A 12,640-nucleotide genomic window follows, 5' to 3' on the forward strand; every position below is an offset into this window, starting at 1 on the left:
GAGGGGGGGGGGTGCATTAAACAGGTCAGTGTGCGCAGTAACGGAGATAGAGTGAGATAGAGACTGTGATGCCTCCTAGGGTCCACCTGCCTTCTTGTCAGAGGAGGAGGCCGGGAGCATTGGGAACGCCCACTGCATGTTATTTTAAAATAACAACCCGTAGAGAAACGCCACATTCCGCGCCCTTCTCTCGGTTTAACTCTCTCTGTCTCTCCCTATCGCCCAAAAATAATGTTGCACATTTGAGGTAAGGCTGTGCAGTTGATGGAGCAGTTTCGCTGACTGAGGGACTCGCTCCCTGGCTTCCAGTGGGTGAATTAATCCGCAATGGCTGCAGTTCGCGGCGCCTTTCCTCCCTCACCGATTGTGGGTGTCAGCGCTACAGAGTCGGTGTCAAGAACTGCATCGTTACTGCATTGCACAGACCCCCCCCCCCCCCCCCCCCTTCTCCATGTAACTACTGAGAGAGGGTGAGAATACACAGTGACAGAGGATGGCAAGACTGAGAACGTGTGCATTCGCATCTCATTTACAGCTTTCACTTATAACTTTATTACGAAGTATGCAAATCCTAAATGATTGATATATTTGAAGGGACGCACACTTTACAATCCAGTTTCTCTCACTATACTGGACGAGCCCCTCTGAAGAGAGAAATTGCTGTCTCGAGTCGCCGTTTGCTGATATTAGTCTCTGCTGCCGTGTGGTATTATATAACTCTGATATCTATTATTGGTAATGAGAGGCAGTTGTGGGGGCGGGGAGGGAGGTGGGGGTGGAAGAAAAATTAAATACTTGTAAGCACACACACAACAAATCAAAATGTTGCGTAAAAACATCAGTCCCCGCGTCTGAAATCTTTGCCAAAGGGAGAAACACAATTTGGGTCAGTTTTTTCTAAAAAAAAAGGGGTAAAGGGTGACAATTGGTGTGTGTGTAACCCGGAGAGTGTTTCTGATAGTTGGGCTGGCTTTAATCGAGGCTTTAGGAGGGCGTGTATGTGTGTGTGTGTAATGCGATAGTCCTTGGTTTTTATGCTTTCGCCATCCTCATGCGTGCAGAGAGCAGGAAGGAGGAGAGAGGGAGAGGACACACACATACAGACACACACACACACAGAGGAACAGGAGATCAGAGGCGGCACATCTCAACACTCCCCAAGACACACAAAAGTGGGACACCGTACTTCTTAACGGAAGAGCTTCCTCTCTCAACTTGTGTCCGTTTGGTCACGGAGCTAAGTTTTAAGGAGGTTTTGTGTGGATGAGAGCGAGTTCTTGCCTGAGGACTCTTGATTTTATGAAGGCGCAGTCGGTTTCAGTAACACAACCGACCCAGCCCCACTTATAGGGTCTTTCTTTGATTGGGAGTGCTTCCTCGTTGTTTGGACCGCGTTTTATTCGGTGTTAGACCATCCCCAAGGATGTAACAGAGAGAGACAGACAGACAGGAAACCTTCAAACAGGCTATCGGAGAGGAAGTGACACCATTTCTTGCTTAAAGAGAAGAGGACACATTTTTGAAGAGAGAGAGAGTCTGTAGTCTGGAAAATAATCCGAGAGAGAAGCAGGAGAGAGGTGTGTGTTTGTGTGTGTGAGAGAGATCGCTCATCTCAGCATAGTGGGAAAAGGAGACAGCCCTGGACTACTCGGAATATAACGGGACACTGTTTCACCAGGAGAGGTCAGAAGTGGAATTTACAAAAACAAAAAAAAAACACCCTGCCCCTCCGGGAAAACAGGAGCTTGCGAGGATAGATGTTCGGGAGAATGGGATCAACCGCACTGCTGTGGATCACTTGCTGTTGCTTATTGAAACTTGGCGTTGGACAGAACGGTAAGGGACTGATTCCCCCTCACCACCCCCCCCCCCCCCCCCCCCACACACACAAAAAAACTTACCCAGGCGCCTGCAAGGACTTTCTGCGACCAGGAAAACCAGTTAATGTTCAATAATTCTCCTTCTGTGCAATGTTAATGTTTGTCAATTCTTCTGTGCCATTCGCTGTCACCTAATAGCTAGTTCACACCATTCTGTTTTCAGGTGCTTGGTAGGAGTTTGTGCAAATTGCCGCGTTATAACGTTTCCTAAACTATGAAAGCGTTTCCCTTCCCCTCTCTGCCGACCTCTAGAAAAAGAAGTGGCAGATGTGGAATTTGGCGGGTGTCAAGGACACATCTGGATTAAATAAAAGCGCTTTTTTTTTTACAAAGAGAGAAAACAGAATAGGAAAGAATGGGCAATCAGACGGACTTTTCAAATGCCAAACAACATGCTGCTGTTGTTGGCAGCTTGGCGTGTGCCGGCGATGTGTGTAACTCTTTCCCGGCCGGGGAAGGGGAGCTCAGGTCCCCGCTACAGGTAGAAGCGAGTTGTAAAAGGGAGGGAAGGCGGAGGAAGAGGCAGAGGCACAAGGCAAGCGGCGTGTCTGTCACTTACAGGAAAAACCCAATTGAATAGAATTTTATTTTTTGACATTGAATGGATGGGAAAAATAGGAGACTGGAATCGCCAAGTCTCTCTCTGTCGCTGTATCTCTGTCTGTCTCTGCCTGTCTGGTGTGTATTACCTGTGTGTGTGCCTCTCTGTCTCTTTCTGTCTCACTATCTACCCCCCTCTCTGTGTCTCTCACCATAGTCTCTCTCTATCGGTCTCTCTCTCTGCCTCTCTCTCACACACGTACAATTGGATAGTTGCAGCTGGAAGTTGGGAATGTTGGGTTCCCAGTTTTTTCCAGCTCCGCAGCTGTTTTCCCGAGTCGGTTCCCCGCAGTACTGACCCTGCTCTGGCTCTGGTTTGTTTCACACACAAATCAAAGTCTCGAGTAACCGATTTCAGCCGATATTGGTCACCCCACCGATATACCGGCCAATGATGTTTCATCCGGCTCTCATTCTTCTCCAAATCCCTGTCTCAGCGGGACTGAGAGCCCCTCCGGGCCGTTGTAAGTGAACAGCAAGTGCCCAGTTGCAGTGCAGAGACTGAGCTCCTCTCCGGCCCAGCCTGGCCCGTTCTCAATGCTGAGGCAGCAGCGCCCCTTCCGAAAGCTGCTCCCAGCCGGCAAGAGCAGAGAGATTGAGCACCCAGGGAGAGTGGTCAGCCCGGACACTAACCAGGAGAGTGGTCAGCCCGGACACTAACCGGGAGAGTGAGCACTCCGGGAGAGTGACCACCCGGCACTAACCAGGAGAGTGGTCAGCCCGGACACTAACCGGGAGAGTGAGCACCCCGGGAGAGTGACCACCCGGCACTAACCGGGAGAGTGACCAGCCCGGCGCTAGCCTGGAGAATGGCCAGTTCGGACACTAACCGGGAGAGTGACTGGCCTGGGAGAATGACGGCCCCGGAGAGTGATCAGCCCGGGCGCTAACAGGGAGAGTGGCCATCCCGGGCTCCAACCGGGAGAGTGACCAGCCCGGCACTAACCGGGAGAGTGACCATCCCGGGCTCCAACCGGGAGAGTGACCAGCCCGGCACTAACCGGGAGAGTGACCATCCCGGGCTCCAACCGGGAGAGTGACCAACCCGGCACTAACCGGGAGAGTGACCATCCCGGGCTCCAACCGGGAGAGTGACCATCCCGGCACTAACCGGGAGAGTGACCATCCCGGGCTCCAACCGGGAGAGTGACCATCCCGGCACTAACCGGGAGAGTGACCATCCCGGGCTCCAACCGGGAGAGTGACCAGCCCGGCACTAACCGGGAGAGTGACCATCCCGGGTTCCAACCGGGAGAGTGACCATCCCGGCACTAACCGGGAGAGTGACCATCCCGGGCTCCAACCGGGAGAGTGACCATCCCGGCACTAACCGGGAGAGTGACCATCCCGGGCTCCAACCGGGAGAGTGACCATCCCCGGCTCCAACCGGGAGAGTGACCATCCCGGGCTCCAGCCGGGAGAGTGACCAGCCCGGCACTAACCGGGAGAGTGAGCAGCCCCGGGAGAGTGACCACCCCGGCACTAACCTGCAGAGTGACCAGCCCGGGCTCCAGCCGGGAGAGTGACCAGCCCGGACACTAACCGGGAGAGTGGCCAGCCCCGGGAGATTAACCAGCCCGGCCACTAACCGGGAGAGTGAGCAGCCCCGGGAGAGTGACCACCCCGGCACTAACCGGGAGAGTCACCAGCCCGGGCTCCAGCTGGGAGAGTGACCACCCCGGACACTAACCGGGAGAGTGACTACCCCGGGAGAGTGACCAGCCCGTGCACTAACCGGGAGAGCGACTACCCCGGGAGAGTGACCAGCCCGTGCACTAACCGGGAGAGTGAGCACCCCGGACACTAACCGGGAGAGTGACTGCCCCGGGAGGGTGACCAGCCCGTGCACCAACCGGGAGAGTGACCATCCTGGGCTGCAGCCCTGCTCGGTTCCAGTCCACATGAATCTCCGAGCCTGAGACAGTCTGCGCCGCTGCTCAGAACTTCACTTGCACTTTAATGCAATAAATCCGCTCGCTCCCAGCTACCTGTCTATATTTGGAAAGCTGGTGCACTTTGTAATCTAGCAAAATTTACCCGGCGCCTGAGAAATTTAATTAGTTTAAGTTAATTTCTACCTTGCGTGCCCAGCAAACCCAGCATTTTCAGTCTTTAATTCATCTATCAACCAGGGCAGTGATCAACAGACTTTTCCCGTTGAAGACTTTGTAAAGCAGTTATCGCGCTGTTCTCGGATCGGTGCAGCCAAACTGTTGACTTCAGATCCCAACGTGAGAATTGAAATTCAGTTTAAAATAAATGTGTGAGAAAAAAACAGTAAAAGTGACCAAGAGTTCTCGGGTTGTAGCTAGAAACTCCAACAGATTCACTCATGTCTCTTAGGGGAGGAAAACTTTGTCCTTTAGTCGATATAGCCTTTAAGGAAATGCATACATTGTATCTGAAGGAGGTGGATATTGTATATATAGTGTGTGCATTGAGCTTATGGATTGAGTGTATATGGAGGAGATTGGGGATGGTTAATATGAGGGATATGGAAACAGTGAGTGTAGTCAGGCTAAACAAGGGGAGCATTACTGATTCCCACCTCATGTGATACCCAAAGGCACTTTCCAGTAGCAGTCCCTGGTGCAGAAACCCCAGTAGATTTTCCTCTCCCTGGCACAGGGATGACAAGGGTAACTATAGCATCCCAGCTTCACAGTGGCTGGGACCAACTTAACTCATCACACACCAGTGATCTACCCTGACACCTTCTGGTCGGTATGGCTCAGCTATTCAGTGGCTTAACCACTGGGATAATTGTGAAGGTGTGCAATCTGTCAGTGATGTGAGCATTGGAAATCATGGTGAATTGTCTTTTTGTAATTATCCAAAGTTTAAGCCAGAAGTCCCTCCTGTCAATGTGTCCAGAAACTGACACAGATGGAGAAATACAGACATCATTTTGAACAATGGCATGTCCCATTCTCCTTGTGAGATCGTTAACACTCCTAATCCTTAACATTCCACAAATTTGAGTTTCCAAGTGTCCCGTACCCTAAATTAAGAGCTTATCCTCTATCCATCTCTGGGACTTGGTGACACAGTCAGCTCTTGTGCATTCCATATTGCCTTCACACTTTCCTTGAGGAGTTGTCTCTTAGTTTATTGTGGTAGTTGCTTCAGCTCTGATACTGCTTAAGTATCAGGCAGTAGTTTCATCTGCTCCAGCTCCTCTGAATTTTCCTCTCTAGTTCCTTCGAAGTTCCGACTACTCTGTCCAAAGCAATCTTACTCCTCCCTGCATTGCCACTGTGTTGAAATCGAGACTCATCACACATAGTTTCTTTCCCAGGATTTCAAAGTGGTGGATCTCCTTAACTTGCTGTATCGTTTTCTTCCTCCAACAGTTTTCAGGCTCAAGTTTGGCATTGCTTAATCACTGTTTCCTGATTCATTCCGTTTCACTCTTTTCAAACATAGCGTCGCCCTGCACTAGGTGCGATAGTTAGATTTCTTGGTATAATAAAGACTGGCATTTATATAGCGCCTTTCACAACCTCAGCATGTCCCAAAGTGTTTTACAACCAATGAAGTATTTTTGAAGTGTAGTCGCTGTTGTAATGTAAGAAATGTGACAACCAAATTGAGCAGCACAAACAGCAATGTTTAATGTATAATGATGTTGATTGAGGGATAAATTTTGGCCAGGACACCGGGGGATAATTCCCCTGAATTTGAATAGTACCATGGGATTTTTAAGTACATCTAAGACAGGGTCTCGGTTTAATGGCTCATTCGAAAGGTGGCATCTCCAACAGTGCAGAACCCCCCTTAGTACTGCATTGAAGTGTCAGCCTAGACATTGTTCTCAAGTCTCTGTTGTGGGACTGAAAATCACAATCTTCTGACTCAGAGAGCATGCACTGTCCAAACATGTTGTTGCCTGGTATCTTCAGCATGCAACTTGCTACCATCACTATCAGTGCAATGCAGACCTCCCTCAGCATTTGCCCTCACATTGGGAGTGGTGGGCTGTCAATGGAAGATTGGTGCAGTACTTTTTCCCAGTGTCATTTAACTGTGAATAAAAAAAAGTTGTGAAACAAAATAATTTTTTTTCTGCCTCCCTATTGCCACACGAACGATGAGATGTTCCCCTACCTTTTTTTGGGCTGTGTTTAGTTTAAAAAGGAAATGTTTAAAACTGCACAGGAATAGTTTGGTGCAAGACCAGTCATTAGCTGGGAGCTCTGCTTAAGAGAGTGGGGTTCATGGCACAGGATCGGTGCATTTTTTTAAGCTTTGTCTCCTGCCCATCAAAGTGAGACACTTCCTACCCAGTGTTGGCACCAAGTTCTCTCAGATCTGTTACAGCATAGACCGTATACAGATTAGGCTGCCCTAAAAAAAACTTAAGAAAGTTAGGTTGCATTTATATAGCAACTTTCCTAACATCAGGGCATCCCAGAGAGCTTCAGAGCCAATGAAGTACTTTTGAATGTATAGTCACTGTTATAATGTAGGAAATGTGGCAGCCAATTTGCGCGCAGCAAGCTCCCACAAACAGCAATATGATTATGGCCAAATAATCTGTTTTAATGATGTTGGTTTTGGGAAAATATATCCGTTTGGTAACATTACTCTCACAGTGCTGTTTGATAGGGAGTGCCATAATTTTGACGCAACAATGAAGGAACAGTGATATATGTTCAAGTCAGGATGGTGTGTGTCTTGGAAGACAACCTGTTGATGGTGGTGTTCCCAAATGCTTGCTGCCCTTGTCCTTCTAGGTGGTAGAGGTCGCGGGTTTGAAAGGTGCTGTCTGCATCTAGTAGATGGTACACACTGCTGCCCCTGTGCATCGGTGGTGTCGAGAGTGAATGTTGAAGGTGGTGGATCTATTGGCGATCAAGCGGGCTGATTTATCCTGGATAGTGCTGAGCTTCTTGAGTGTTGTTGGAGCTGCACCCATCCAGGCAAGCAGAGAGTTTGGAATGTGGATAATCTGTTTTTAGGTATTGGTTGAGGGATAAAGGAGACATGAGAAGCTGGGCAAATAGATGGCCCTAGCAGTTCACATTAGGAATAAATAATTTAAAAAAAATTAGGTCCTGCACATTACAATGCAAGATTTAATCAATTATATTGCTGCACATGTTAAATCACTCTGCATTTGGGCCAAACCCCAAACATGAGTTACTGCATTTCCCTTTCATGGAAATAAAAGGATAACTTGCATATAGACTGCACCCCCAGCACAATCAGATGAGGACTGTATATGAGTAAATATGGTATGCAAAAGCGTTGGTGGCTCCACTCTTAAATTCATATGACTCAGAAAGCTGGTTAATAACAGTTCCTGAGCAAATGAGCTGTAATCAGGATGGTAGAAACTGTCTGATTCCAATTGCAGCATTCCTTCCTGTTCCTTTACTCTTTCCGCACACACACACAGAGCAGTGATCAGAGTCTGTGTCTGATGGTCATTCGATAGTGTGCAAGACCAGTGACACTGGAGAGATTGGAATCAGTAAGTCATTTTTTTCTTAGAAACTTTAGTTGACCTGTCTGCAGTTTTGGAAATCCTACTTTTGGCCACAGAACTCCTTGCCAGAGCCACATCCCAGCATCGTCCCAGCCTGCATCCCAATCAAACATCTCCTGCCTCATTTCTCACACTACCATTCCCTACCAACTCCCTGCAGGTCCCCATCCGCTCTGGCTTTGGTGCAGCAAGCTAACCCTGCCGTTTCAGTGTCAGCTGTGTTTCAGTTGGTAGCACTCTTGCTTCTGAGTCAGAAGGTTGTGGGTTCATAGACCTGCTCCAGGGACTTGAGGACAAGACAGTGGAGTACTGAGGCAGTGCTGCATTGTCAGCGGTTCTGTCTTTCAGATGAAATGCTAAACCAAGGGCTTGTCTGCCCTCTCAGGTGGATGCAATAGATCCCATGTCACTATTTTGAAGGAGAGCAGGGAAGTTTTCCCTGGTGTCCTGTCCAAAATTTGTCCCTCAACCAACATCAATAAGACAGATTATCTGCTCATTTATCTCATTGCTGTTTGTGGGAACTTGCTGTGCACAACTTGTCTGCCTTGTTTCCCACATGACAGCAGTAGCTACACTTCAAAAGTACTTCATTGGCTAGAATGTCATGATTTCATGAAAGGCACGATATAAATTCCCTTATGTACAGGCTCAGGTGGTGAGTGCTGGCAGGGATTTGCAGTGGAGGACATGGTACCTCTCTCTAACCCTGTCACACATCTCTGTGTCTTTTGAGGAGGAGGAAAGTTGCATCAGTGAAAGCTTGAAAATCCCCTGTATCTTGGGAATTCTTCTGTAACTCAACGAAAGAAGTACTTCTTCACAAAAAGGGTGGCGAAAATCTGGAACACTCTCCCTAAAATGCTGTTGAGTCTTGGGTCGGGGGTGGGGGGGGGGGTGGGGGGGGCGGTGGGGGTGGTGGTGGTCGGTGGGTGGTGGGGGGATGACCGTCAATTGAAAATTTTAGGATTAAGATTGATAGATTTTTCTTAGGTGAGGGTATTAAGGGATATGGAATCAAGGTGGGTAGATGGAAAAGGAGTTACAGATAAGCTAGGATCTAACTGAATGGCACAACAGGCTCAAGGGCCTAAATGGCCTCCTCTTACAATAGAACAGATGCCCATTTAAAAGCTCAAATCACAGAAACTCCTGGAAGCGATTGCCAATTAACTGCAATAAATAAGAGAAATGTTATCTTTTGAATATAAACAATGTGGCCATGGGAACAGGACCACAGTTCCCTCTAGGGCCTGCCTGACATGTTATTTGGTAGACGGGCTGTGCAAGACCAAGGTTATCCAGGGTCAAGTACAGTGCCAAATATGGCGAGGCAGTTAGTTTATTATGTTTGGTTTTACACCACACCATGGCAACGGGGAAGTCGGGTCACCTGGGGGGAAAGGGAGGTTGTCCTGCTGGATGGATGAGCTTTGTGTCCTCGGCCCTGAGTCAGATTCGCCCAAAGAAATGTGAGGGATTCTTTTGTTCCTGTGTAAAATAAAGCTTCTTTAACTGTTGGGCGTGATGCAAAAATCCCTGTTCAGTTACTCCTGGCATCCAACAGCTAATGGCGATGGACCATCTTTCTCCCCTATCAGACCCTGCCTCAGGGAGGCCCATAAAATCCAGCCCCATGTGTGCAAATGCACAAAGTGTGGTGAATAAGGTTGGTGAGCTGCAAGCACAAATATGATGTAGTGGCTTAAAAATGGCGAGGACTGGGTGCTTAATATACAAGGATATGAAGTGTTCAGAAAAGATAAAGGAGAAAAGGGAGGTGGGGTGACAGTCCTGATTAGGGAAGACATTGCAGTGCTGGAAGGGGAGGATGTCCTTGAAGGGACAAAGACAGAATCCATTTGGTTAGAGTTGAGAAACAAAAAGGGTATAATCACGTTACTAGGGGTATTCCATAGGCCTCCAAATAGTGAGAGAGAGACAGAAGAGCAAATCTGCTGGGAAATCACAGAGATGTGCAAGAACTATAGAGCTGTGATATTGGGGGACCTTAATTATCTACATATCGATTGGGATAATGTTAAAGGTCAAGGAGTGGGAGGAATTTCTGAAATGCGTTCAGGAGAACTTCCTTGATCAGTATGTTCTCAGCCCGACTAGAAAAGAGGCATTGCTGGATCTGGTGCTGGGAAATGAGGTGGACCAAGTGGACCAAGAGTCTGTGGGGGAGCGTTTGGGTAAGAGTGATCATCGTATCATAAGGTTTAGATTAGTAAGGAACAAAATAAGGTTGAATGTCTAGATTAGAAGAGGGCTGATTTCAGTGTTATGAAAAGGGATCGAGCCAGGGTAGAATGGAATCAAAGACTGGCAGAAAGAGCTGGATTGGAACAATGGGTTATTTTTAAGGAAAAGATGTTTTAGGTACAGGCTAGGAACATTCCAACAAGGGTGAAAGGCAGGAGAACCAAGAACAGAGCTCTTTGGTTGACAAGGGAGATAGAGATGATGATGAAATGAAAAAGAAAGGTGTATGATGCATGTCAGGTGAACTCATCAAGTGAGAACCAGGCCATGTACAATAAGTTGAGAGGGGAGGTGAAGAGGAAAATAAGATTGGCAAAGAGAGAATATGAGAATAAAATGGCAGTCAACATAAAGGAGGACCAAAAATCTTCTACCGGCATGTAAATAGTAAGCGGGTAGTAAGAGATGGAGTGGGGCCTATTAGGGACAAAGAGGATAATATATGCTTAGAGGTGCAGGGCAAGGCTAATATACTTAATGAGTACTTTGTATCGGTGTTCAATAAGGAAGAGGAATCTTGACAAAATATCGGTAGAAGCGGAGAGAGTAGAGGCAATGGATAGGGTACAAATTGAGAGGGGGAGGTACTGAAAAGTGCCCATGCTTAGGATAGATAAGTCACCTGGTCTAGACAGCTTGCATCCCTGGTTGCTAAAGGAAGTGGAGGTGGAGATAGCAGAAGGGCTTGCCATAATCTTCCAATCTTCCCTGGATATGGGGAAGTGCCAAACAATTGGAGAGTGGAAAATGTGACACCCTTACTCAAGAAAGGGTGCAAGGACAGTCCTAGTAACTACAGGCCAGTTAGTTTAACATCAGTTGTTGGCAAGGTTTTAGAAACAATAATCAGGGGAAAAAATCAACAGACACTTGGAGAGGTTCGAGTTAATGCAGGAAAGCCAGCACGGATTTGTAAAAGTTTGATCATGCCTGAGTAATCTAATTGAATTTTTTGATGAAGTAACAGAGAAGGTTGATGAAGGGAATGCGTTGGATGTCGTTTATATGGATTTTAAGAATGTGTTTGATAAGGTACCACATAAAAGGCTGGCTAATAAAATTGAGGCTCATGGAATAGTCAGTGTCCAATTGGATAAAAAATTCTTAAGGACAGAAAATAGCGAGTTGTGGTAAATTGTTTTTTTTCAGACTGCAGTATGGTAGACAGTCGTGTTTCCCACGTGCCGGGACCACTCGTTTTTGTGGCAGGACATATTGAGAGAGTGGTTAGTAAAGCAAATGGGATCTTGGCTTTCATAAATAGAGACATTGAGTACAAAAGCAGGGAGGTTATGCTGAACTTTTCTTTATTCGTTCATGGGATGTGGGCGTTGCTGGCTAGGACAGCATTTATTGCCCATCTCTAATTGCCCTTGAGAAGGTGGTGGTGAGCCACCTTCTTGAACCGCTGCCGTCCATGTGGGGTAGGTACACCCACAGTGCTGTTAGGAAGGGAGTTCCAAGATTTTGACCCAGTGACAGTGAAGGAACGGCAATATAGTTTCAAGTCAGGATGGTGTGTGACTTGGAGGGGAACTTGCAGGTGGTGGTGTTCCCATGCATTTGCTGCCCTTGTCCTTCTAGGTGGTAGAGGTCATGGGTTTGGAAGGTGCTGTCGAAGGAGACTTGATGAGTTGCTGCAGTGCATTTGTAGATGGTACACACTGCTGCCACTGTGCATCGGTGGTGGAGGGAGTGAATGTTTGTAGATGGAGTGCCAATCAAGCGGGCTGCTTTGTCCTGGATGGTGTCGAGCGTCTTGAGTCTTAGGCTACGCTGACATTGCCTTTGGGCCTTTTCTCAAACCTCTTTGGATGCTGCTAAAGATCTCCTCAGGACAGAAAGCCTCTCGCGGTCCAGATTCACCTTGTGACTTCAGGGTCCTTCCTGCAATAAATCTATCGATAAAACTCTTACACCACAATATTTTACATTGAAGTCTTCTTGAGATGTCTGGAAGTTGCCTTGGAAACACAGAGCATCATACAGCACAAAGGGAGACTATTTGGCCTATCATATCTGTGCCATCCCTTTGAAGGAATTATCCAGTTAGTCTCCATCTCCTGCTCTTCCCCATCACCCTGCACATTTTTCTCATTCAAGTATTTCCAGCATATTTTCTTCTTCTGTTTTTTTTTTCACTCTGTCTCAGATTCCTTCCCTTCTACTGTCAGCAGGAGAACATGGGGCCAAGAAAAGACAGAGAGAGAGAAAGAGAGAGAAAGAGAGAGGGAATACTGGAGCAAGCAGCAAAAAGGTTGTTGAATGGAAGGTAGTGTGAGTTTGCAGAGTTGAAAGCAGCCTCGGCTGGCAAGCAGCCAAATGTTTCTACCTTCCTGAGGAAAAGAAAAACATGCTTCATTCTACCAGCTGCTGCAGTCTGTCTACAGCCCGTGTGATG

General features: G+C 47.6%; 1 protein-coding gene across 3 annotated transcripts in view; it reads left to right on the forward strand.

The window, feature by feature from the left end:
* The first annotated feature begins 879 nt into the window (after window positions 1–879).
* LOC137372302 (neuropilin-2-like) overlaps window positions 880–12,640 on the forward strand; it is a 112,322-nt gene continuing 100,561 nt past the window's right edge. Inside the window, exon 1 of one of the 3 annotated variants that reach the window (XM_068036106.1) lies at window positions 880–1,836. In XM_068036106.1, the coding sequence (XP_067892207.1) occupies window positions 1,758–1,836 (79 nt within the window). In that variant the 5' untranslated portion in view covers window positions 880–1,757. The remainder of the gene's footprint in view (window positions 1,837–12,640) is intronic. The other 2 variants (XM_068036105.1, XM_068036104.1) reach the window with 2 other exon arrangements.

This window comes from Heterodontus francisci, chromosome 7, assembly GCF_036365525.1.
Source record: "Heterodontus francisci isolate sHetFra1 chromosome 7, sHetFra1.hap1, whole genome shotgun sequence".
Taxonomy (NCBI): Eukaryota; Metazoa; Chordata; class Chondrichthyes; order Heterodontiformes; family Heterodontidae; genus Heterodontus; species Heterodontus francisci.